This window comes from Neofelis nebulosa, chromosome 13 (assembly GCF_028018385.1).
Source record: "Neofelis nebulosa isolate mNeoNeb1 chromosome 13, mNeoNeb1.pri, whole genome shotgun sequence".
Classification (NCBI taxonomy): Eukaryota; Metazoa; Chordata; class Mammalia; order Carnivora; family Felidae; genus Neofelis; species Neofelis nebulosa.
Window position 1 is genome coordinate 63,497,242 of NC_080794.1, and position 27,091 is coordinate 63,524,332.

Here is a 27,091-nt window from a genome sequence, read left to right on the forward strand (position 1 = left end):
AGTGAGAAAACTGGCCTTATTTTACCTTTCTGCAAGTTTTTTTTTTTTTTCTGCAACTTTTTTTAATCTCACCACTGATCTCATCAAAAAAGTTAAAGTATTGAGAAGCTGACAAATTTTAGTTGATGGGTACCAGTTTTCCTAAATTTGAATTTTTTGCATGAAATATGGAATTTTATCACAGACAACTAACATTGTTGGCTTTTTCCCTTAATGTGGTGGTCATGCTTCATTAATTTTTGAGAAAATGCCTGCCACAGTGGCTTTAAGAAAAATATCAGACTTTGGTATGTAGCAGAAGCACTTTAGGAGTACTTCCTGTTTCATCACACAGAATATTTAAAAGACATATACCCAAGGGTTGAGATTTAAATAAAATTCTTAGTATTTTATCAAGGACACACTTAAATGAAACTTTTTTTTTTTTAACTATGAATGCATAGTGGTGAAAAGTATAATGACTACCTGCATAGATGGTACTAGTGCCTTGATTAATGCTAAGTAAGGAGTAAACCATTTACCCACCAATGCTTTTGTAGCATCAGTGAAAATGTCAACATAGTGAAAAAGGCAAATAATGTCTTAGTGTTATGAAACTAGTTTTGACCTCATTGACTCCCTGAAAAGGTTTCAGGAGTCCTCAGGGGTTCATGAGCCAGACATTGAGAACTGCTGGTCTAGACTGACTGGCTTCTCTATTTCTCACTGTCTCATTCCTTCCTCACCCTTCTATAATCAGATTTCTGGTCCCAAAAGGCCATATTTTGTCAAGATCAACAATGATGTCCAAACTGGTAAGCTGAACGAATATATTCATCATCATTTTTATTACGCACACCCTCTGTAGTATTTCACCCTACTGAACACTTTCTTTTTGAAACTCTCTCTGTCCTGTTCCTATCATATCATTCCTTCTACATATTCTGGTCATTTCTCAGTCACCTTTGGAGGCTCTTCTCCTTTTAGCCATTTCTTGAATGTTGGTATTCCCTGGGATTCCATCCTTGAGGATACTCAACCTACTTTTTCAGGATAATTACTCTACTCCTATGGCTGATCACTCTTAAATGGCTACATATCTATCCCCAACTTGTTTACTAAATCCATATACATATATATGGGTGTGTGTGTATGTGTGTGTATTTATATATACATACCTACATATATATATAATACTGTTTATTAGACATCTCTACTTGAATATCCAACTGACACCCTAACATCAACATGTACAAAAATGAATTCATCTTCTTGTCCCATCAAGACCATCATCCATTCTACACTTCCCATTATAGCAAGTGGTCCTGCTGACCATGTACACCTAGCTGCCATAGAATCTTGAGAGGCATCATGACTCCCTACTCCAGCTCCAGCCACCCATATTCAATCCATCACCCAACACTATCAGTTCTACCTCCTAAATGTCTCTCTTGCCCTTACCCTCCTCTCACCCAGCATCTACAGCTCAGGCTCTTTACCTTAGCTCATGGCCCACTCTATACTGAGTTATGATTATTTCAATAGCCTCATAACCAATGCTGGTCTCCAGTGTAGAGACTGTAGAGACACATTTTAATCCATTATGTGAAATACTACCAGAGCAGTATTTCCAAAATGCTTCTGATCATGCCATTCTCCTACTATAAAACTTTTTAAGGTTTCTCTTTGCCATCATGATGAAATCCAAACTCATTACCATAACATACCAGATCCTTTATGATCTAGCCACATCTGATTCAGCCTTTCTCTCCTGAAACTCTACAATCCAGCCACTGCATTTCTTCAAACATGCTAAGTATTACACGTACATGTCTTTATTGATTATATTTGTATATACAAGAGTCCATCTCCTTTCACTTAGCTATTGCTACTTATCCTTTAAGGCTCATCTCAGATGTCTTCTCCTACAGGAAACCACCTCTAACTACCCCTGACCCCCAGGCAGGGTTAGGTATGTATCTTATATATATACCTCAAAAATGTCTGTAGAAATAAACTGAACAAATTCCACACCACCAAAAACCAATGTAAAGGACATCATGTTATTTATTAAAATAGAATTTCATATGTATATTAATTTGCATATGTTTATAAATTTTAAAGTATAAAACATATCTTTTATTTTACTTATATATTTGTAATTTAGGTATATGTAGCGAATTAGGGCACAGGATTCACCTTTTCAGTTCTTGTAGATCATATTTTATACTTTCCAAGGCATTATCACAGTCTCTCAAATATATCACTATACACATTCACTGAGTTAGGAAAGCTAGGTTTCAGCCCCATTTTGTAGAAGAGGAATATGAGATACAAGAAAATTAGGTACGTCGTCAATAAAGTGCCCAATCTGGAATGCAAGCCTTCCAGTTATCACTCCAATGCTCTTGCCAATAGATCATGCTCTGTATTCAGCAGCTGTTCAACACGAATTGTTTTGCCAGTGTAATAAGCAGTAGTGAGGTGCAGATGAAGGCATCATTTTCAAGGTATACCTACTTTGGCCTAGCACGTGGGCCTTCTGCTGATCATTCCACACCTGAACCCGCCATATCAAATTCTTTCCAACCTCTCTAATCTTAAGCGGCACTTATTTTTTCCATCTTTGCACACATTTTCTTGCTTCCTTTTACCCTTCTTTGAGTTCCTTTTGTTCTTTCATTCCTTCCTTGCACTTCCCTTTAAAAAGTTTTCTGTTTTCCTTGTTGCTTTGCCTTCCTAATCCCTTAAATCCCATATGCTATACCATAAACATATCTATAGCAATACCAAAACTAGAATTTATCCTGCAGCTTGTTTAAAATCCAATCCCCTGGATTTGTTAAGTTTATACTGGTTTCCTAAAATGCCTGTGTACAGTGATAAAAGTGTCTTACCTGAAGGTCTGTGCTTTAACTGCTTATACAGATCAATGGCACGCTGTTCCCTAGGAAAGAGAAACCAATAAGCAACCTTATTGTAAGAATGTGGTAACTGCAGGAGACTTAAATACTCCATTTACAACAATGGACAGACCATCTAGATAGAGAATAAATAAAGAAACAAGGGCCCTGAATGATATATTGGATCAGATGGAGTTGATAGACATATTTAGAACTCTGCATCCCAAAGCGACAGAATATACTTTCTTCTCAAGGCACATGGAACATTCTCCAAGATAGATCACATACTGGGTCACAAAACAGCCCTTCATAAGTATAAAAGAATTGAGATCATACCATGCACATTTTCAGACCACAATGCTATGAAACTTGAAATCAACCAAAGGAAAAAGTCTGGGAAACCTCCAAAAGCATGCAGGTTAAAGAACATCCTACTAAAGAATGAATGGGTCAGCCAGGCAATTAGAGAAGAAATTAAAAAATATATGGAAACAAATGAAAATGAAAATACAACAATCCAAACGCTTTGGGATGCAGCGAAGGCAGTCCTGAGAGGAAAATACATTGCAATCCAGGCCTATCTCAAGAAACAAGAAAAATCCCAAATACAAAATCTAACAGCACACCTAAAGGAAATAGAAGCAGAACAGCAAAGACAGCCTAAATCCAGCAGAAGAAGAGAAATAATAAAGATCGGAGCAGAAATAAACAATATAAAATCTAAAAAAACAGTAGAGCAGATCAATGAAACCAAGAGTTGGTTTTTTAAAAAAACAAAATTGATAAACCTCTAGCCAGGCTTCTCAAAAAGTAAAAGAGAGAGGACCCAAATAGATAAAAATCATGAATGAAAATGGAATTATTACAACCCATTCCTCAGAAATACAAGCAATTATCAGGGAATACTATGAAAAATTATATGCCAACAAACTGGACAACCTGGAAGAAATGGACAAATTCCTAAGCACCCACACACTTCCAAAACTCAAACAGGAAGAAATAGAAAATTTGAACAGGCCTATAACCAGTGAAGAAATTGAATCAGTTATCAAAAGTCTCCCAACAAATAAGAGTCCAGGACCAGATGGCTTCCCTGGGGAATTCTGCCAGACATTTAAAGCAGAGATAATAGCTATCCTTCTCAAGCTGTTCAAAAAAATAGAAAGGGAAGGAAAACTTCCAGACTTATTCTATGAAGCCAGCTTACTTTGATTCCCAAACCAGAGAGAGACCCAGCAAAAAAAGAGAACTACAGGCCAATATCTCTGATGAATATGGATGCAAAAACTGTCAACAAGATACTAGCAAATTGAATTCAACAGCATATAAAAAAAAATTATCCACCATGATCAAGTGGGATTCATTCCTGGGCTGCAGAGCTGGTTCAATATTCACAAATCACTCAATGTGATACATCACATTAATAAAAGAAAAGATAAGAACCATATGATCCTGTCAATCGATGCAGAAAAAGCATTTGACAAAACTCAGCATCCTTTCTTAATAAAAACCCTCGAGAAAGTCGGGATAGAAGGAACATACTTAAACATCATAAAAGCCATTTATGAAAAGCCCACAGCTAATATCATCCTCAATGGGGAAAAACTGAGAGCTTTCCCCCTGAGATCAGGAACATGACAGGAATGTCCACTCTCACCGCTGTTGTTTAACATAGTGTTGGAAGTTCTAGCATCAGCAATCAGACAACAAAATGAAATCAAAGGCGTCAAAATCGGCAAAGATGAGGTCAAGCTTTCACTTTTTGCATATGACATGATACTATACATGGAAAACCCGATAGACTCCACAAAAAGTCTGCTAGAACTGATACATGAATTCAGCAGACGCAGGATACAAAATTAATGTACAGAAATCAGTTGAATTCTTATACACTAACAATGAAACAACAGAAATACAAATAAAGAAACTGATCCCATTCACAATTGCACCAAGAATCATAAAATACCTAGGAATAAACCTAACCGAAGATGTAAAAGATCTGTATGCTGAAAAGCATAGAAAGCTTTTGAAGGAAACTGAAGAAGATACAAAAAAATGGAAAAACATTACGTGCTCATGGATTAGAAGAATAAATATTGTTAAAATGTCAATACTACCCAAAGCAATCTACACATTCAATGCAATCCCAGTCAAAATTGCACCAGCATTCTTCTCAAAGCTAGAACAAGTAATCCTAAAATTTGTATGGAACCACAAAAGACCCTGAATAGCCAAAGTAATACTGAAGAAGAAAACCAAAGCAGGAGGCATCACAATCCCAGACTTTAGCCTCTACTACAAAGCTGTAATCATCAAGACCGAATGGTATTGGCACAAAAACAGACACATAGACCAATGGAATAGAATACAGCCTCCAGAATTGGACCCACAAATGTATGGCCAACTAATCTTTGACAAAGCAGGAAAGACAATGGAAAAAAGACAGTCTCTTTAACAAATGGTGCTGGGAGAATTACAGCAACATGCAGAAGAATGAAACTAGACCACTCCCTTACACCATTCACAAAGATAAACTCAAAATGGATGAAGGACCTGAATGTGAGACAGGAAACCATCAAAAAGCATGATAAAGCAGGAAAAAACCTCTCTGACCTCAGCTGCAGCAATTTCTTACTCGACACATCTCCAGCGGCAAGGGAATTAAGAGCAAAAATGAACTATAGGGACCTCATGAAGATAAAAAGCTTCTGCACTGCAAAGGAATCAATCAACAAAACTAAAAGGCAACTGATGGAATGGGAAAAGATATTTGCAAATGGCATACCAGACAAAGGGCTAGTATCCAAAATCTATAAAGAACTCACCAAATTCCACACCTGAAAAACAAATAATCCAGTGAAGAAATGGGCAGAAGACATGAATAGACAGTTTTCTAAAGAAGACATCCAGATGGCCAACAGACACATGAAAAGATGCTCAACGTCACTCCTCATCAGGGAAATACAAATCAAAACCACAATGAGATACCACCTCACACCGGTCAGAGTGGCTAAAATGAATAAATCAGGAGACTATAGATGCTGGCAAGGATGTGGAGAAACGGGAACCCTCTTGCACTGTTGGTGGGAATGCAAACTGGTGCAGCCGCTCTGGAAAACAGTGTGGAGGTTCCTCAAAAAATTAAAGATAGATCTACCCTATGAGCCAGCAGTAGCACTGCTAGCAATTTACCCAAGGGATACAGGAGTGCTGATGCATAGGGGCACTTGTACCGCAATATTTATAGCAGCACTTTCAACAATAGCCAAATTGTGGAAAGAGCCTAAATGTCCATCAACCGATGAATGGATAAAGAAGATGTGGTTTACATATACAATGGAATACCTACTTGGCAATGAGAAAGAATGAAATCTGGCCATTTGTAGCAACGTGAATGGAACTGGAGAGTTATGCTAAGTGAAGTAAGTCAGGAAGAGAAAGATACCGTATGTTTTCACTCATATGTGGATTCTGAGAAACTCAACAGAAGACCAGAGGGGAGGGGAAGGGGGAAAAAAACCAAAAACATTACAGAGAAGGAGGGAGGCAATCCATAAGAGACTCTTAAATACTGAGAACAAACTGAGGGTTGATGGGGGTGCGGGGGGGGAGGGGAAAGTAGGTGAGGGGCATTGAGGAGGGCACCTGTTGGGATGAGCACTGGGTGTTGTATGGAAACCAATTTGACAATAAATTTCATAAAAAAAAAAAAAAAAAAGGAAACAGAAACCATACCTCCGTATGTGAAAAAAATTCAATGATTAATAATCCATAACTTGAAATGAAAAATATTATTTGAATAGAGTATGATCCCATTTTAAAGCAAGTATATATTGGGGCACCTGGGTGGCTCAGTTGGTTAAGCGTCTGACTTCAGCTCAGGTCATGATCTCACAGTCCGTGAGTTCAAGGCCTGTGTTGGGCTCTGTGCTGACAGCTTGGAGCCTGAAGCCTGCTTTAGATTCTGCATCTCTCTCTCTCTCTCTGCAACACCCCCTCTCGCACTTTGCCCTCTCTCTCTCTCTCAAAAATAAATAAACATTAAAAAAAATTTTGTAAAGCAAGTATATATTGCCAGTGAACATTTTACAGAAAGTATTTCACTGAGTCATAAGCAAGATCTAAAAATGCAAAATTAGAGGCTCCTGATGGCTTAGTCAGTTAAGTGTCCAACTCTTGATTTCAGCTCAGGTCACAGTCTCAGTCGTGAGATGGAGTCCCGCCTCAGGCTCTGTGCTGGGCGTGGAGCCTGCTTGGGATTCTCTCTCTCCCTCTGTCCCTACCTCACTCGTGCATGTGCTCTCAAAAAATAAATAAATAAAAATGGAAATTGTATTTATTTCACATCTGCTTTGATCTACCATCACATATACAACATCCTTGCACCAAAAACAATTAAATGGGAAAAAATGATGGCCTGTGATTAGGAAAAAAATTTGAAATTTCTATCCAGACACTTAGGAAGTTAACCTCATTTAGGACATTTAATGGACAATAACTTGGCCCAGAAGTATGTTAAGTAGGGAAAGAGTTTGTAACTTAGAATACTTGAAAAATTCTTAACACTCACATGAAAAGATGTTTTGATTAAAAAAGCAAAGGTCAACCCTGAAATTATTTCCAAAATTTCCTGTGACTAAGAAAAAACTTCCTTTTAAAATATGATGGCAATATATTTGGAGAAAGAAAAACCATAGAAAACAACAAATACAGGCTTAATCTGCCAGATCTACACAGAAAGAATCGTCTGCTACAAAAAAATTATAGACACTCATACCAATAACACAAGACTTTCTTACAGAGATTCCATCAAGTCTCCCTGACGTCTTCCATAAGGGCTCTTCTGTAGCTCCATGATTTCAGTATGCAGGGACATGATCTGATCCTCCAGGTAACCAATGACACCCACCTAAAATGTGATGAAACACAAAAGAAACGACAGGCTCACCACCACACAAACTGGAAAAGAACTCAGAGAATGACTTGCTGCAACAGTAGAATTAAATGATTTAATACAAAACACCGATTTTGTTCAAGTGTTTTTATCTTTCGGATTCTGGTGCTTAATCTTTCATGCAAGGACAGACTTAATACCTATGTCTCTCTTTTCTCTCCCGACAACAGTAAACTGCTAGTATTTGCTTTCTCCCCCGAGAAGCAAAAAGATAGATGTGTCACTAACAAGACAGAGGGAAAATGGCCATCAAAACCACTGCATCTCAGTTCTATGATTTTTCATTGCCTCTTGTTCCTGACTGCCTTGAAAAAGAATGCAGAAATATAAAGACACTGGATTTCCTACCCAAGGATATCTACTGCCTTACCCATGTCCTTGGGGTAAGTACTGGCATCCAGGAGAGTAACAATTTAGTGGGACCATGGACAGATGTAACCAGTAAGGAAGGAATATGCCACCTAGAGAATGACCTATAACTGGCATGACCATATATATAATTTATTGTTCAAACAAGCATAATTTTGAGAGTGAAAGGGAGTACTATTGCTAATTATGGCAAGGCAGGTATAAACTAGAATGTATAAACCAGGATGTATAGCTACCCTATCTAACTAATCATAAAAATAACAGTGATAACTACCACTTATTATTTACTCCCATGTAATCTGCATAACCCTACTAAAACCCTACTAAAAAGGTAAGCACATTAATTGGAAACTGAAGTTTAGTGAGCTTTCAGTTTAATCTCATTTGCCCAAAGCCCCTGTTTTATCAACTATGGTACTTCCCTCTATACACACAGAGCATCTACTAGATTTTTGTCTGATATGCAGGAATAACATGAAAAATACCCTACATATCAAAACCAAAGACAATTTCTAAGAATTACAGAATGAGCTAGTGATTTTACCTCAGCATAGTGGATAGCCTTTTCTTCCATTTCCTTCCATGCTTTTAACATTTTTTCTGAGGCTAAAAAAAAAGTCTTAATCGGTTATCTCAGAAATAGCCACAGCTTTAATTACTGACCTACCCACCTCCTTGCCATATCAACATCAAAAATATATAGTTATAGGTTGAACTGTCCCTCAAAAAGATATGCTGAAGTCCTAATTCAGTACCTCGGAATGTGACCTCATTTGGAAATAGGGTCACTGTAGATGCAATTAACTAAATTAAGATGAGTTCATCCTGGAGTAGGGATGATTAATCCAGTATGACTAGTATCCTTATAAGAAGAGAAGAGACACAGAGGCCCAGACATATGAAGGGAGAGCTCTATTTTGACGACAGAGGGAGAGATTAAAGTGCTACAGCTACAAGCCAAGGGACACCAAGGACTATTGTGGTGAGAAGCTAGAAAGAAGCAAGCAAGGATTTTTCCCTACAACTTGCAGAGGGATCATGGCCCTGCCAACATCTTGATTTTGGATTTTCAGCCTTTGGAACTGTGACATGGCAAAAATTTCTGTGGTTTTTAGAATTTCTAATTCAAATGGTTTTCTCTTAAAAAAATGAAAAAAATAATACATGAACATGATTTTAAAAAATCAAATACTATAAAACAGAAGACAAAAAGAAAACACTCTCTCCTCCTCCCCTCCACCGTAAGGGATCTTACTATTAATCACTTGTTACACAGACACCTACACTTTACCCTTATAAGAGAGACCATCTATATATACTTTTCTTTCTTTTTTTTCCCCAACTTAAAACATCACTGCCGTTAAAGACCCAAGTGATCTTTTAATATCAGTACACATGTCTATGTCATTCTTTTTTAACAGCTGTACAAGGTATGCCACTGACAAGTCAAAGATAATTTGATGTGGGGTGCCTGGGTGGCTCAGTCAGTTAAGCATCCGACTCTTGATTTCGGCTCAGGTCATGATCTCATGGATGTGAGATCGAGCCCACATTGGGTTCTGTACTGGGTATGGGGCCTTCTTGGGATTCTCTCTCCCTCTCCCTTAGCCTCTCTTCCACTCGCCCTTGTTCTCTCAAAAAACAAAAAAATAATTTGATGAAATAATTACAGTGTTTTGCCATTCACCAGAATGCCTATTATACACAAATAGAAATAAAACACTAATCATAGAACCAACTCTAGTAGATAAACTTATTTACCCAATTGGACACTGTTGATCATTTATTCTAAGACACACATACCTTGCTTAAGACAAGTTTACAAAGAGGATTTATGGTAGAAAACAAATAATGGTGGTGACCCCTTCAGCTTATTATTTGAATTTTAGATCTGTTTTTTTACATTTCCTTAATATAACTGAAGAGAGAGAGCCTGGAGTTAAATATTGAAAAACTGGAGGCTGTGTATTTTTTAAAAATGGGACTCCACAGTAGGTGGTCTGAAAGGAAAACAACCCTGGAATTATTTGTGTTATTATTTATAGAAAGGTAAGTAGTTTAAGATTTCCCTGGCTAAGAAGTCATCCCGATACAGACTTTGGATCTATTTTAAAACTGAGGCTTGAAAATCAAAAGTTCTTAAATTGCCTTTGAATTTTTCTGGAGCTAAACGATTTTAGTACAATTACAGTCCAACTGGGGAGGTGGGGGGGCGGAGTAAAGTTGCTAAACTAAAGGTTAAAAGAAAGAGCTACTATTCAGTACAAACACAGTTTATGATGACTTGAGGCGTCCTGTCTCTTCTTCTAACATGAATAGAAGTCAAACAATGGGCTATGAGGCAAGAAGGCAAAATGGGAGATGGTGTCGAGAGACCTGACACTTCTTTCAAACACGTTACCCAAACACTCACATATCCCGTAAGTCATCTGCTCACTGTATCTTTCCAAGTCAAGTTGAATGCTTTTGTGGAAAAACTCCAATTTGGCTTTCAGTTGCTGAGATGCTGAGATCAAAGTGTTCTTCATTTTTGTCAGATTTGCATTATATCTAAGAAGACTTAACCTAAACCGTAGCCCAAAAAAAAAAAAAAAAAAATTGGTATTTCAGAAACACTGGACAAAAACTTAATAGCTTAAATTGCCATAAACCCAAAGTCTAACTTTCTATTATCAGTCTATGAAAAATAGTTAATTTCTAGAATCAGCTCTCTAAAGACTCCCTACCTGTGATATTCTAAGATAAAACAATCTTCTTATACTAGGACTGTTCAGGAACTACTCTCAAGCCATTGCGAATGGATGATTTCATACCATTAGAAAGAATTCTTTAAGTTTGTTGAGAATATTACACTCCAGATTAGCCCAATATTTTAGTATTGTGTGAATACTGATTAGTGAAAAAAGCAAGATTAATTCTTGAGCATTAATGCACATGACACTGTACTGATAAACAACAGAATCCTCTTACATTGCTGCTCTTTGTCCCTGAAAGAGCCTGCTGTAGTCTTCTTTTAGTCCAGACACATAATGCACTGCTTCAGCCCATACTTTACGTAGCTGTATAATTGGAAGTTGTATTTTGCTGTCCCGTACTATACGTAAGAAGATGGGAAAAAGAAGATGCTTATCATTCTTTGTGATTTCCTGTCCATGCAAATATCATTCCCAAAGATTCTAGAAATGGATGCTAGAAAGAGCCAATTGTTAGTGTTTCATTCAGTTCAATATACATTTATAAGCATCTGCAATACACAGCCCTATTCCAGGTATGAGGGGAAATAAAAATGAGTAAGACATAATCATAAAATTTGCAATTATTCTTTTATCTGTCTTTTTTCTTGCTTCTTTCCAGTCAGAAATACTTTTTTTCTTCATTAATCCAAATTCTTTATTTCTTTCAAGTTCTAAATCAAGTCCCAAGTCCTCTATAATCTGCTATGGTCTTTGCTGCCTCTAAATAATAAATTTCATCTCCTGGACTACCAACCCAGCTTCAGGAAAACAGATACAGTAAACAGCAGTTTAATAAGATATGTTCTCTTCACTGCCAGATTTACAAAATTATTTATTGAGGGTTATCTCTTGCCCTTGGTAAAGGAAATGCTAGTTTCTAACACCATGGCAGATATGTGCTAAGTTCAATGAAATTCCATTTTAACATTATGAAATTCTCCAAGATTGAAAGAGATTCATCCTATACTTTAAGGTGGCAATTGCATTCTGTTATTCTTTTCCAATGAAAACATTCAGAGAAAGGACACTACACTATGGTTTATATTGAAAAACCGTATTGGGGCGCCTGGGTGGCTCGGTCGGTTAAGCGTCCGACTTCGGCTCAGGTCACGATCTCACGGTCCGTGAGTTCGAGCCCCGCGTCGGGCTCTGTGCTGACAGCTCAGAGCCTGGAGCCTGTTTCAGATTCTGTGTCTCCCTCTCTCTCTGCCCCTCCCCTGTTCATGCTCTGTCTCTCTCTGTCTCAAAAATAAATAAACATTAAAAAAAAAAATTAAAAAAAAAAAAAAGAAAAACCGTATTATCTGAAGCAGACTTAAAAAATAATAATAAAGCTATGTACCTGGAAAAATCTCTGTCTCCCCTAATAATTGATAGTCTGAATTAACCTTTCTTCTATTCCATATGCCCATAATTACTCCTGAGATTCCTACAACAGACAAAAACCCCAAACCAAATAAAAAAATATATATAACCCAAACACTTTAAAGAAAAAGTCTAGGGGAGGGGAGCCTTTTCACACACAAAAAAATCATATACATACTTTAAAAAATAAAGTCTAGGGGTGCCTGGATGGCTCAGTCAGTTAAGCATCTGACTCTTGGTTTCGGCTCAGTTTATGATCTCAGTTTGTGAGTTCAAGCCCTGTGTTGGGCTTTGCGCTATCTGCTTGGGATTCTCTCTCTCCCCCTCCCCTGCTTGGGTTCTCTCTCTCTCTGAATAAATAAACTTTAAAAACTATATTAAAAAAATAAAGTCTAAAAATTGACACTCCAGTAGCAAGAAGCACACCTAGTGCCCAAATCTTGGTTTCTAATACTCCTCTCCGATTAAAGGAACCAGGGGTCCTTAGAGAAATGGCTGATCCTAGGACTGGGGCAAGAAATATACAAGATGGACCTGGAACATCTCTTGCTGCCAGAAAGGAAGTGCAAATAACTAAGTAAATAAATAAATAAAACAAGGAAAAGTCTGAGAAACTGTCACAGCCCAGAGGAGCCAACTAAATGTAATATGGTACCCTGGATCAGATCCTGGAACAGAAAAAGGACACCACATCAAAACTAAGGAAATAGGAATAAAGTATGGCCTTAATTAATAATTGGTTGGTTCTTTACTTGTAACAAATGTACCATACAATATAAGATGTTAACAAATGAGGAAACTATATGTGTTGGGAAGATGAATAACATAAGAACTCTGTACTATCTGTAAATCTAAATTTACAGATTCACTATCTGTAATGTAAATTTAGATTTACTATCTATAAATAGTAAATAGTTTTTACAAAAAGCTACAAAAAGGTAACACAGATGAAAGATTACAGAATTTTAGCCCCATGCCAGTTGTGTTCTTGATTTTACAATACTGTGCTTGATTTTAGTTTTGGGTATACAGAAATTGATCACTTCTTCCAAAGAAAAGAGTAATTCTTACAGGATAAATGAAAACATTTGAACATTAAGCAGTATTCATACAATAAAATGAAATATTTGAATATGTTAAATAATGAAGAAGCAACTAGAAAGTAGACTTAATTAATAGTGGAGATTCATTCTTCTGTGACAGCCCTAACCCACAGAAAGTAAGTCTTCTTCCAAAGGAGGGTTTTAGAGTGATTTGACATCTACCATTTCACCTTCCAAACTATATAAATTCATTTTTAACCACACTTAAAAACCTGAAGTATGAAGTACAGAACAGAAACACCAAAAGACCATTTCTACTAACCATATTGAGTCAAAATAATATTATTTCATGTTTAAACCTCACTCAGTAAATGGGCTATACATACTTACCAATGTAATTTACACAGTCAGATAAACTTCTGGAAGCAAATGGTCCTTCATATACAGTCTTACTTTTATCAAACAAATATACCATATAGCTATCACAGCCTCTCTGAAAAAGAAACAATTAAAAAAAAAATCCTTGAAAATCCTAGGTTCTCTAAGTACTTAAACATCACATTTCCTAATGTGAAATGCAAATGATTAAGGTCAATGTTTACTAGCATACCTTTTACAAATTTAAGATCTAGACTACTATTTAAGAAAAATGACTGTAGTATGGGATAAGATGAAAAAGAATCACCAGACCCAAAAGTACAAAAGTAAAGTCTAACAACATATATCCACACAATGAATACTAGTCAGTAATCAAAAGGAATGAAGTTCTGATACATGCTAGTACATGGATGAACGTCCAAAACATGATGCTAAGTGAAAGAAGTCAAACACAAGAGACTACAGACTGTATGATTTCATTTATATGAAATGTTCAGAAAAGGCAAATTACAGAGATAGAAAGTAAATTAGCAGTTGCCTGATGTAAACAGAATGGAGATTAAGAGTTAGTGGACATGAAGAATATCATTGGGACGTAAATGTTTTGAAGCTGATTTATAGTAATGGCTGCACAATTACGTACATTTACTAAAAAAAAAAATGTACACATGAAATGGGTAAATTACATGAAATACAGAATTTGCCTCAATAAAGTAAAATGACAAAAAACAATAAAAGAGTCACGAGCACAATATTTTACCATCCATCTATCCTCTGGCAGGAACTATGAGACTGCTGGTCTAATTTCAAGGTTCTAGGCTTCAAGTACAAAAGAGGGAAAAAAGAGCGGGGGAGAGAACTGGCACCAAAGAGAAAGTCATACAAAGTTCAAAACATATCTTGTTCACCTTGCAAAGCAATAAGAGTAATGAGCAGGATAAAACTAAAGTAAGAATTATAAGGTGTGTACCATCACCTCCCCCAGGGGGATTCCAAGTATGCATCAGAAAAATGCAGGGCATTCAATCCCTCTATGCTAACAGACTTCTTATACTTCTAGGTATATTAGAATTCTCTTACAACTCCATCTAGAACACACTGAGAGGCTGGTTTCCGAGGATCCAGAGAAATTCCCGTCTCTGAAAGAAGCTCTTGAGAACCAGTACTTATTCCAGTTTCGCGCTCAATACGAGACTGCAGTGAGTGAAGACTTTCATCAGGTGGTAACAGAAAAGAAATTATCTTTGCAGAAGTCATATTTAGGATGTGTACTATCTGTATAAATAAGAAAAACAATGATTATTGATCATTTACTACATAAAAGATTCAGTACTAGATACTAAAGGGAATATGAGCGAAAGGTATTATCTTTGCACTAAACAAGGCTTAATCATTTTCCAAAGTGAGATCTCCTTCAATAATTACAAAATAACATTCTGAAAAATGAAGAGTAGAGTTTACTTTTCTGTAACAGATGTTAGTTCCAAAGAATAAAGCTTAGAAACTATAGGCATGTACAGAATCTAGAAATAAAAGCCCTAATTTAGAAAGGCAATATTTATTTATTCTCAGAAACCTATTATAGATCTGGAAGGAAATACTCCCATTTATGAAGTCCCTAATAGATGCCGACCACAGAGTTAGGTGTTTTCACATGACATCCTGTTGATTAGATCTTCTAATTTCCATTTAGGCAAAGAGAGAAACCAGAGCCCTGAGAAGTCTTTTGAAGACAACATGATTTTAAATTCTCTTCCTTCTACTATCCTCAGATAAGCCATACAAAGTTAATACCTATGTTTCTCCAGTGCCTTACACTGACTCCACAGGATAATGGCCAAATAGAAGATATTAAGAAACACTAAGAGAACTAAAATACAAGTCAAATGTACCAAATAATGTACCAAAATATGTAAAATATGTACCAAATATGTACCAAAATAATGTAAAGTATTGTACAGATTCCAAAGGAGTTTGCTTGGTGTGAGGAAAGGGATGCTTTCTAAAGGAGGCAATTATGAGCTCTACTTTGGAAAGGATAGAAAATTAGAACAAGAAAAGATCGAAAGAAGAAAGGTTCTTCTAGGTAGAAAACAAGGTAGGCAGAGGGGTAGAAAGAGATGACCATAACCAAAGAATATAAACAACCCAGTTCAAACGTACCTAAAATGATGCCCCTTATAATAGGAGATAAGGCTACAAGGAGACCAAGGCAGATTCTGAACATCAATGTAAGGGTTTGGACTTTATTCAATAAGCAAAGAGGAACTATGGAAGGCTTTCTAAGTTGAGAATCTGACAAGCTCAGAATTGTTAAAACATCCAAAGGATAAATCTGACAAAATAATTGGATATGTAATTGGAAGAGAAGGAACAGTCAGACAAGCCACCCCACCTAGGTAACTAAAAAGGTGATAGTACAAGAGGCATAGGAAAAGCTATAGGAGATTTAATGGAGCAAATCTGTTCAGTTTTTAATAAATTAAGTCTTGAGTGCCCGTGGGACCACCAAGGATAGTTATAGAGCAGTGATTAAACACTACAGAAAAGTCACAACTGAGGAAATAAATTTGGAAGTGATCCATATTCAGTTTATAGTTAAAGTTATACAACTAAAGAAATTACTAAAGGAAGAAAAAGTAATATGGAAAAAGAAAAAAATTAGGAGAGAGAGACACTTAGGGTATAGTTACACTTAGGGGCATAAAAGAGGAGGAAAAGAAGGAATAATTAAATACTTCTGTTTTACCATTACCTTCAGTGGCAAGTTCAGTATATTTTTTTCAACTTTCCTATATATTTAGAATATTTCATAATATACAGTTAGGAAACCATGCAATCAGACTCTCTGAATTTTTTAAAAGAAAGAAGTATTCCAGTAACTGTTTTGATTTCTTTTCTTTTTTTAAGTGAAAACCAAACACACATCATTCCTTCTTTGAACAATGTAACACCTTAGAAAATGTTCTACAATAGCAAACTATTTTTGCAGTACATGCTTCTGTGTTCATGGTATTCCCCTGCTTATCTTTCCCCCTGTTAATTCTCCTTTTATCTTTTTTTTTTTTTTTCTTTTGAGAGAGAATGCACAAGGTGGGTAAGGGGCAGAGGGTGAGAGAGAGAATCTCAAGCAGGCTCCATGCCCAGCATGGAGCCCAATGTGGGGCTTGATCCCACGACCCCAGGATCATGACCTAAGCTGAAATCAAGAGCCAGGTGTTCAACTGACTGAGCCATCCAGGCACCCCAATTAACCCTTACTTATCTTTAAAAATTCAGTCCTATTATCATGTCTAGGAAGTATCTCTGAATTAATTAATAGTATCCTACACATACCTTATCCTGTACAACCTCACAATAGTGAGCCTTTGAATAAGATATTACTGTACCTGGGCTATAAATAAAATACAATAAATAAATATTTGCCCAGATTCACAGATAGGTAAATAGTGGTTCTACAAACTGAAGTCTACAGACCAGAAGACATACAAAGAGGACTCTTTCCCTATGCTCTATAACAAGCAGATGCTCGCGCACAGACTCCACAGAGTGGAAATGATGCTATGATTACCATGACAAATCTGAAAAAATCTGGGATAAAAGATAAAAATTTTCAGGGGCAACAAAGAACTAAAAGGTGTTATCAAATCCTGCTGGGCTAACACACTGAGGAATCATTCACTCCTTGGCACAATAAAAGAAAGCCAAATCAAGAAGGCAGGTAACTTTTCAGTGTTAGCCAAGAATGACATCGACAGAGCCCCAAGTTCCTATTTAATAAAGTAGGCCAAGATTACAGTAAAACCTTACACATTATAATTTCTCATTTCAATTTTTCAAAAAATAAAATTTAGCCCCATGCCCAACTGGCCTCCTTCCACCTGCAGGACGGCCTTGATCGCTCACAGCCAAGCCCTCACCACAGATTCTGCCCCTTCATGTTTCCAATTTTAGAAACCCTATCTACTACTACTCAATCAAATAGCTATGGAAAGACTGCATATGAGAATCGTTTCTGGGTATACAGCATAATAGAGCCTCTCATTCCTATCAATGAATATTTACTGAGAACCTGGTACATGCCCTGCTTTGTACAGAACACTGGGGTAGAGTGGTAGTAGGGTGAGCAAGTGTTAATAAAAGTAGTAAGAACCATCCCAGCATTAAAGAAGAAGATAACCTATATGGAGAGACATGAGTGGAAGATGGGAAACAATTAGAAAATATAGTAAATATGATTATATGACAAACTATGTGACAGAGATCAATCAGAGAAAAGGAGAGTCGAGTATGTGCCAGTGTAGCTGAGGAGATACAGAGACAGAGATCATTCTGGGCAGAGGACAGCATCTATCAGAGCACAAAAATGGATAATGTGCTTCATGGCATAAGGAGCAGTGACAAGTGAAGTAAAGGGTAAGAGAAGCAGGTCTGGGGCAAGCACTTGGTTGGATGGAATTGCATGAGCAAAGCTCCAAAAGCCAGGGAGATCAGTTTAGACTTGACTTGGCAGGCAAGAAGAAGAAATATGTTGGATTCTTAGACAGGAGAATAAAAAAGCATTTTCAGAAGATGAGATGGGAAGTTCATGCTGCATGAATTGTAGGATGGGGAGGAGGTATAGAGGCATGAAAGCCAGGCAGGACATTTCCTCACCAAACCAAATCCCATAACATTATACCTAAACGAACGCGACCCAATGGCACCAATACGAGGAAGGGGAAAATCCAAAAGATGTTTTTTAAGAGTAATCAACAAAGACCACTTAGAAGTAAAACTAAGGGGTGCCTGGGTGGCTCAGTCAGTTAAGCGTCTGACTTTGGCTCAGGTCATGATCTCACGGTTTGGGAGTTCAAGCCCTGCATCAGCTGTGCTGACAGCTCAAAGCCTGGAGCCTGTTTCAGATTCTGTGTCTCCATCGCTCTCTGCCCCTCCCCCACTTGTGCTCTGTCTCTAAGTCTCTGTCAAAAATAAATAAACATTAAAAAAAAAAAAAAAAAAGAAGTAAAACTGAGAAGGGGCGCCTGGGTGGCTCAGTCGGTTAAGCGTCCGACTTTTGATTTCAGCTCAGGTCATGATCTCACAGTTCCTGAGTTTGACCTCCATGTTGGGCTCTGCACTGGCAACATGCAGCCTGCTTAGGATTCTCTCTTTCCCTCTCTCTCTGTCCCTCCCCCGCTCATGTTCTCTTGCTCTTTCTCTCTCTAAAATAAATAAACATTTTTTTAAAAAAAGAAGTAAAACTGAGAAGGCTTACTAAAGAAATAAAAGCAGATCAGCTCTAAGAATATCATTTTCTTTTCAAATAAGCATCAGGAAAAGATTACCAAAATATATTTATGCTTATTTCCAGATAAATTTGTTAACTTCAATGCAAGTCTTATGAAGTAGACCACATTCAAACTAACCTTCAAATTCAGAATGTGATCCATTAATAGAAAACATCTTGGCTGCTTCAAAGTGAGATCAACAGGTCCTCCTCTTTGCTGAGGATCCCAATTCAGCATCAACTGAAGCCAGTTTTCCATGGGCTCTACTATTAAACTAGAAAGTATACAAAAAATAGGGTGAAAATCTTTATGTTCCAATTTTCCTTTAGTATTCTAAAAAAAGTAATTTTATAGGTTTCCCATGTCCTTTCTCGTGACTCATCTGTGCCATTTTGTATCTTACTTTCAAGTAATTCATGAAATGACAAACTTTTTTTTCCATAAAAAACAACCCCAAACCTACATATGTAAGTACTAGCAACTTCACTAGATGAGCCCAGTTCAATTTTCCAAGGAACCCATTTACTTCAGTATCCCAAAAGTCTTCTTAAAGCAGGAGTTCTTGTTTCCACTAGACCTGTGCCGTCCAATATGGTAGCCTCTAGTCACAAGTGGCTATTTGCACTTATACTTATGTTAATTAAAATGAAATAAAACTTAAAATTAAGTTCTTCTATCACACTACAACCTTTCAAGTGCTCTATAGCCTCATTTGGCTATCACGGATATAAAACTTTCATCATCACAGAAGGTTCTACTGCATAATACTACTTGAAACAGACAACAACTCAACTGTTCTTTTATAACCCAAAGAACCAAGAGGTGAACTTCCTCAACTACAATATACTTACCTACAAAGGCTATTTGGTTGAGGTAAATGGCTACTAAACCGAACTTCTCCTGTCATCTCTTCACATGCAAATATACACTTTGGATCCTTCTTCTTAATCTTCTCATGCCTATAATACAAGTTACCTCATTGACAACCTGATTCTCACAAACATTCTAAGATTTTTTGCCATGTAGTTTTATTCAATTATGAATTTAAAAGGTAATTACACCATATAAAGAGGGATGGAAGAAGAAAAAGCATGTAACTTAAAATTTCCATTCCCATTAAGCACACCAAAGTTCTCTCCTGTTTCTTACCAGGTAAATGGCTGCAGATGATGCAAAAAGGGCCTATATCCAGCAATACATTCAAACACCATGGTCCCAAAGCTCCAGTAATCAACAGTAGCTGTATAAGGCTTGTTCTCAAAGAGCTCTGGGGCCTTAAAAAGGAAAAAAAAAAAAAAAAGCTTTAAGTGTCAATACTATAAGAGAAAAGCTACTTTATTTTTGACCTACTATATTCATGACCTTCAGAAATAAGAACATGAATCCTGTACACTTAAATTCAAAGAAACAATACATGTCTCACCAGATATTGCAGTGTTCCCACAAAAGACGTACACAGACTTCCTTGATCAACATCTTTGGCATATCCCAGATCAATTATTTTATGCATAATCTGCAATATAATAAGTATTAAATGACTGAGAAATTTGAAAGGGAAAGGCAACAGTGTCCTTATAAGGCTCTGGAGTGGGTGGTGAGAAAGAGCTTGGGCTCTGGAATATGACAAACATATTTCAAGCCTGAGCTCCACCACTTATGTGATCTTGATCAAGTTACTTAACTTCTCTCATTGTATTTAGTTTCCCAAATAATGGTATTACTAACAATCCTTACTTCACCAGAATTGTTATTAGGATTCAATGAAATAATAAAAAAAAGAATTTAACACAGTGCCTGATACATGGTAAAAATTAAGTATAGACTGGCTATTAATTTTTATTTTGGTATATTCAAAATAAACTTGATCCATTAACCCACAAGGCAAAGGTAAGGATGACTTCCAAACTTGAAAAAGCATCATACCACTGAATGAGTAAAGACCTATCTAACGTCCAGAATATCCTGAAGTCTTTAGATACAAAGAAAGCAGAAATGGTTGGTTGCCAAGCATACACGAAAGGCTCCTAAAAGAAGAAGCACCAGTAAGATTTCATCACCTCCAACTGACCACCACGTATCATTCACTAAAGACCACACAATCCAATTCAAGGTTCAGACTCTTGGCTTTACATCTTTATTAGTATGGAACCTGGGTGCTAGCTGCAAAAAAACTATTCAAATTATTCTGATAAATACAAGTATTCCAGAAGTCAATTCACAATTTCTGGGTCTTCTCATGATGACCCATTTAAGAATCTGAAAAATCAAGGTTTTGAATTTTACTTAAATATAGAACTTAGGACGTTTGGGGGAGGAGAATGAATTTATTCTTTCTTAAGTAAGAAATGCAGTTAAGTAAACATATTTTTTCCCCCTTAAAGTAAATCTAGGATGTATGTGTGGGTGCTGGATGTTCTATGTAAGGGATTAACAAGTTATTTTTACTCACTATCTATTATCTCTACTAGATACTCTGTTAGAAAACAGAAGTGAGCAAGATAGGTGTTCTGTCTCTAATGAAGCCCCTGTGTTAGCAGAGGAGACAAACAACTAAACACAAAACCACAGTTCAGTGTTGTAAGGCCTGGGATAGAAAAAGTATAAAATGCTGTGGAAGGGCATAAACTTCAAACACTAATTACACCAAGGAGACTGTATTCAAATGGCATGTAATATTTCTTCAGGTTTCACCTACCTTTCCACCAACATCCTGAAGAACTATGTTTTCAGGTTTTAGATCACGATGTATGATTTTGTTTTCATGCAAATATCGGATCCCAGACCCTAAATAAAATTTAAAATGTATTTTGAGGTAACAGAAACACTGAATTAAAAATAAATTCATCTCAGGAAGCCTGGGTGGCTCAGTCGGTTAAGTGTCCAACTCTTGATTTCAGTCAGGTCATGATCTCACAGTCACGACATGGAGCCCCGCCTTGGGCTCCATGTTGGGTGTGGAGCCTGCTTAAGATTCTCTTTCCCCCTCCCTCTCCGTCTGCCTCTTCCCTACTCACGAGCTCTCTTTCTCTCTCTCTCAATAAATAAATAAATAAATAAACTCACATTTTGTACAGATCTGCTCTGACAATCAAACTTTTTGAAGTTTTTTTTTTCTTTTTATTTAAGTAATCTCTACATCCAACATAGGGCTCAAATTCATGACTCTGAGATCAAGAGTCATACGTTCCTCCGACTGAGCCAGCCAGGCACCCATCTGATGCTCAAATTTACACAGACCATCATAACTATATGATTAATGACATTATAGCAGTTAAGATTCTCTCCGCAGAAAATCCAAGAACATTAAACAATACTGCAGAATTATATATATGTTCCTTTATGAGAATGAACATTAAAAAATGGAACAAGGAATTGAGAAAATCCTTATTGATCAATTGAGAAAATCCCTCTAGTTTTCCTTCCCACCTAAATCACCCTCTTCAAGTAGACTTGGTCTTCATGACCTAGGAAAAGAGGCAAAATCAAAATATACAGGGAAACATATCCTTGGCTTCTGAACTTCTTCCATGGGCCTAAGTGCAGATAATTTTAGGGATTTTTCAGGAGTAATTCTGATTAAAAAGAGATTTCATCCTAAGAGTTGACTTGAAAACCTATGACCATGAGATGCAATGCCACTGGTAAATAAAATTACTATGTTAAGCACACAGGAAGGGAGAGTAAAATTGAATAAGGTCATTTCATACTTTTTTTTTTTATCTGTAATTGGAACATCTATTTGTCAAAAATGGACTCCTAGCATAAAACAAAAAATTAAATATCCTAGTTTTAGTATCAGCTGCAACAGTTAAATTTTTCTTTCTTATAGATGGTAAAAATGTAGGCTTTGTGCAGTACATAAAAGATTCTCCTTAATTCTCAATATGTAGAAACTTTTATAAACCAAATTAAATTATGATGGTATTTTCAAACTGATTACATACCTATATCACTCAGTAAAGAAAGTATCTGGCTTTCTTTAAGCCCACAGCAATTTTCTGGTTTGTTGAGTAGCTGAAGAAAAAAAAAAAAAGAAGTCTAAAAGTGTATAATGTCAATATAGCTTGTCTGTAGTAGCAATACATTAATCACTATACTTTAATAGAATATTCAAATAAGAAGTTATAATTAAGAAAATATAAGAGGGGGAAAACTACGAAAACCATACTGAGGACTTTATGTTAAGACTTACATAAATAAAGATAAAGGAGGAAAGTCTCTGAAACTGAAAAAGGCTGGACAAAACCTCACATATATAAAAGTAGCCATAGGGCATATTTAAAATGAGATGAGAAAGATGTGCAATAGAAAAAACAACTTGTTTGTTTGTTTTTGAAAACAACTTCTTTATAAACACCTTAGACATTGATATTTTGGTCTAACACCATCAATCCAGTCCCATCCTGCAAACACCACCACCTACAAAAAGACACAAATGTTCCCAGTAAAGGGCCATACAGTAAATACTTTAGGCTTTACAGGCCACACGGTCTCTGTCACAACTGCTCAACTCTGATGGTATAGTAAGAAAGCAGCCATAAGTACAGGTAACAGGCCACAGTTTACTGACCTTATTCTAGATTATCATATTAAATATGATTCAAACATTGCTAAGGTTCATGATTTACTAACTCATCATCTTAAAACATCCACACTACCTTCCGGAGATCTCCGCCAGAACAGTATTCCATTGCTAGAAGAGGAACATCATTAATTAAAAAATTCAACTCCTCAGGTACATCACAGGCCTTTACAACGTTGGCATGGTTCAACCTAACAAGAAGGAGAAAATATTATAATTAAAAAATTTTTTCCAATGAAAAGGGATTGGATTTGAAATGGTAGTTAATTGGGGGGCAGTGAGGGGAAGAAAGGCCGGCATTATTTATAATAAATAATGCCATTACCCACTTTACATATATTAACTCATTTACTTATCAAAATAATCCTACTATAGGTAGATTTATTAATAGTCTCATCACACAGGAGAAAACTGAAGCACAAACTGGCTAAGTAATATAGGATCACACAGAAAGGAGGTGGTCAAGTAAGGATTCGAATCTGGTAGTATGGCTCCAAAGCCTGTATCATACTGGTTCTCTCATAATCACTTACAATGTCACGCTGGGGTGGTATATTAAAATTATGGCATGTTTCCTTCTAGTTTCAATCTGTACATAAACACATTTTAAAATAAATGTTAAGGGGCGCCTGGGTGGCGCAGTCGGTTAAGCGTCCGACTTCAGCCAGGTCACGATCTCGCGGTCCGTGAGTTCGAGCCCCGCGTCGGGCTCTGGGCCGATGGCTCGGAGCCTGGAGCCTGTTTCCGATTCTGTGTCTCCCTCTCTCTCTGCCCCTCCCCCGTTCATGCTCTGTCTCTCTGTCCCAAAAATAAATAAATAAAAAAAAAAAGTTGAAAAAAAAAATTTAAAAAAAAAAAAAATAAAATAAAATAAAATAAATGTTAAATCTCACTATATACTGTTTTCTAACACCTTTTTTTTTAACTTAACAATATATCATCCCAGGTATTATCAGCATCATCAGCATCATCATCATACAATGGATCTCAAAACTGCAATACATTACCAGCTCCTAGGGACCTAGGGAAACAGACTCTCCATGTGTAGAGCCTGAGAATTTATATTGTTAGCAAAGTTTCCTGGTCATTCTGCCAGATAGCCAAGTTTGAGTGCCATTTAAGTGAACTGAGAAAAGACACTGGAGTCAGAAAGTACTTATTTCAAATCTAGACTTCATTAGCTACCAGTTGTATGACTCTATGAGCTTCAACCTCCTCATCTATAAAATCAGGATAATACCTAAACACACAGGGTATCTGTGACAAATGGAAGGATTATTTGTAAAGCGCTTAACACACTACTTGTGCAGGTTTTAAAACATGCCCACTTCTTCCTTTAAGAGCTTAATTCTTCTCCTTCCCTTGAGTGTAGGCTGTATGTACTTGGTGACTCATTTCTAACAAACAGAATGTTGTAGAAAAGATATTACTTCTGAGGAAAGATCATAAAAGATGTCTGCTTTCACCTTGCTCTCTCTCTCAGACCACTCACTTTGGGGAAAACTAGCTGCCATGTCATGAAAATATCCAAGCTTCACTACACAGAGCCCATATGACGAGCAACTGATACCTCTAGTCAACAGCCGTATAAATTAGCTTGGAAGTGGATACTCCAGCCCCACTCAAGCCTTTGGATGACTGCAGCTCCAGTCAACATTTTGGGATTTTTCAGAAGGGATGTTCTGAGTCAGAACCACTAAGCTAAGTCACTCACAAATTCCTAAACTACAGAAACTGTGAGACACTAAATGTTTGTCTTTTTTTTTTTTTTTAATTTATTTAAGTAATCTCTACACCCAATGTGGGGCTTGAACTCATGACCCCAATATCACGAATCACATGCTCTTCCAACGGAGCCAGTCAGGCACCCCTAAATGTCTGTCATTTTTTTTTTTTACTTTTAATGTGCCTCAATTTATATTAAAAAAAATTTTTTTAATGCTTATTTTTGAAAGAGGGATACAGAGAGAGAGACAGAGTGCAAGCAGGGGAGTGGCAGAAAGAGACAGAGACACAGAATCTGAAGTACGCTCCAGGCTCTGAGCTGTCAGCACAGAGCCTGATGTGGGGCTCAAACTCATGAACCACGAGATCATGACTAACTGAACCACCCAGGCACCCCAATGTTTGTCATTTTAAGCCACTAAGTTTTGGGGTAATTGTGTACAAAGCAATAGATACACTATTCAACAAAAGTAAAGAGAGTAGTGATTATATTTAACTAGAAAGTATAATAGATGAACACTGCCCAATATTCAAAAGAAAAAGATTCTGCTCTCAGAGAACGGAGTCTGATAATATCTAGCTGACTTTTAAAACTAAACCTACTTAATCATAATGTGATGTTATTATTTGAAATAGAACATATATATTTGATAAGAAAGAAAAAAAATATGTTCCCAAAAAGATCCTGAGAAGAATGTATTTCTACCCTCGTTCCCTATGGTGACATCTGGCTAGGCTGCAGAACTAGGGAAATATAAGTCATCAAATACACTTACTTCTTCATGATCTGGATTTCATGGCACCACCGTTCTCTGTTTTTGGTACTTAGTTCTACACGACATGACTTAATTGCTATTTTGACATCAAGTTCCTGCCAAAATAGAAAATCAACATAGAAAAATATATTAATTAGGTTCTTGTGCAGATTTGCTTGTCATCAAAGACATGCCAATCTGGGGAAACAAAACTCTTTAGCTTTACTAATTAAACAGATTTATCCAAGGCACTCTTGAGTCATGCTTTTGCTAGGTAAACACTGAGTCGATTAAACCAATGCTTTAAAACTGACCTTCACCTCAGCCTCCATAATATGAAAATCCACAGCAAACATCATACTCAATAGGAAAAAACTGAGAGCTTTTCCTCTAAGGTCAGGAACAAGACAAGGATGTCCATTCCCACCACTTTTATTCAACACAGTCCTAGCCATAGTAATCAGACCACAAAAAGAAATAAAAGGCATCCAAATTAGCAAGGAAGAAGTATAACTTTTACTATTTGCAGACGACATGATACTATACACAGAAAACCCTCAAGATGCCACAAAAAAAACCTACCATAACTAATAAATGAATTCAGTAAAGTCACAGGATATAAAATCAATATTCAGAAATCTGTTGCATCTCCATACACTAATAATGAAGCAGCAGAAAGAGAAATTAAGAAAACAATCACGTTTAGGGGCACCTGGGTAGCTCAGACGGTTAAGCATCCGACTTCAGCTCAGGTCATGATCTCATGGTTCATGGATTTGAGCCCCAAATTGGGCTCTGTGCTGACAGCTCAGAGCCTAGAGCCTGCTTCAGATTCTGTGTCTCCCTCTCTCTCTGTCCCTCCCCCACTCGTGCTCTACCTCTCTCTCAAAAATAAAAACATTAAAAAAAATTTTTTTAGAAAGAAAACAATCCCGTTTACAAATGCACCAAAAATAAAATACCTAGGAATAAACTTAACCAAAGAGGTGAAAGACCTGTACTCTGAAAACTATAAAACATTGATGAGAGAAAT

At 36.7% G+C, this 27,091-nt stretch overlaps 1 protein-coding gene across 8 annotated transcripts in view; it reads right to left on the reverse strand.

Moving 5' to 3' along the window:
* Positions 1-27,091, reverse strand: part of CHUK (component of inhibitor of nuclear factor kappa B kinase complex) — a 42,076-nt gene that overhangs the window by 8,796 nt on the left and 6,189 nt on the right. For 6 of the 8 annotated variants that reach the window (XR_009252520.1, XR_009252519.1, XM_058697456.1 and 3 more), the window contains exons 2-16: positions 26,080-26,174; positions 23,655-23,769; positions 22,941-23,010; positions 21,692-21,780; positions 20,420-20,509; positions 20,146-20,270; positions 19,848-19,955; positions 19,135-19,270; positions 14,807-15,001; positions 13,739-13,841; positions 11,176-11,299; positions 10,619-10,770; positions 8,750-8,811; positions 7,682-7,791; positions 2,877-2,926 (exon numbers count right to left, since the gene is read on the reverse strand). Coding sequence is in view for 6 of the 8 variants with exons in the window: in XM_058697456.1 (XP_058553439.1) it covers positions 2,877-2,926; positions 7,682-7,791; positions 8,750-8,811; positions 10,619-10,770; positions 11,176-11,299; positions 13,739-13,841; positions 14,807-15,001; positions 19,135-19,270; positions 19,848-19,955; positions 20,146-20,270; positions 20,420-20,509; positions 21,692-21,780; positions 22,941-23,010; positions 23,655-23,769; positions 26,080-26,174 (1,624 nt within the window). In the remaining 2 variants the exon portion in view is untranslated. The remainder of the gene's footprint in view (positions 1-2,876; positions 2,927-7,681; positions 7,792-8,749; positions 8,812-10,618; positions 10,771-11,175; positions 11,300-13,738; positions 13,842-14,806; positions 15,002-19,134; positions 19,271-19,847; positions 19,956-20,145; positions 20,271-20,419; positions 20,510-21,691; positions 21,781-22,940; positions 23,011-23,654; positions 23,770-26,079; positions 26,175-27,091) is intronic. The other 2 variants (XM_058697454.1, XM_058697458.1) reach the window with 2 other exon arrangements.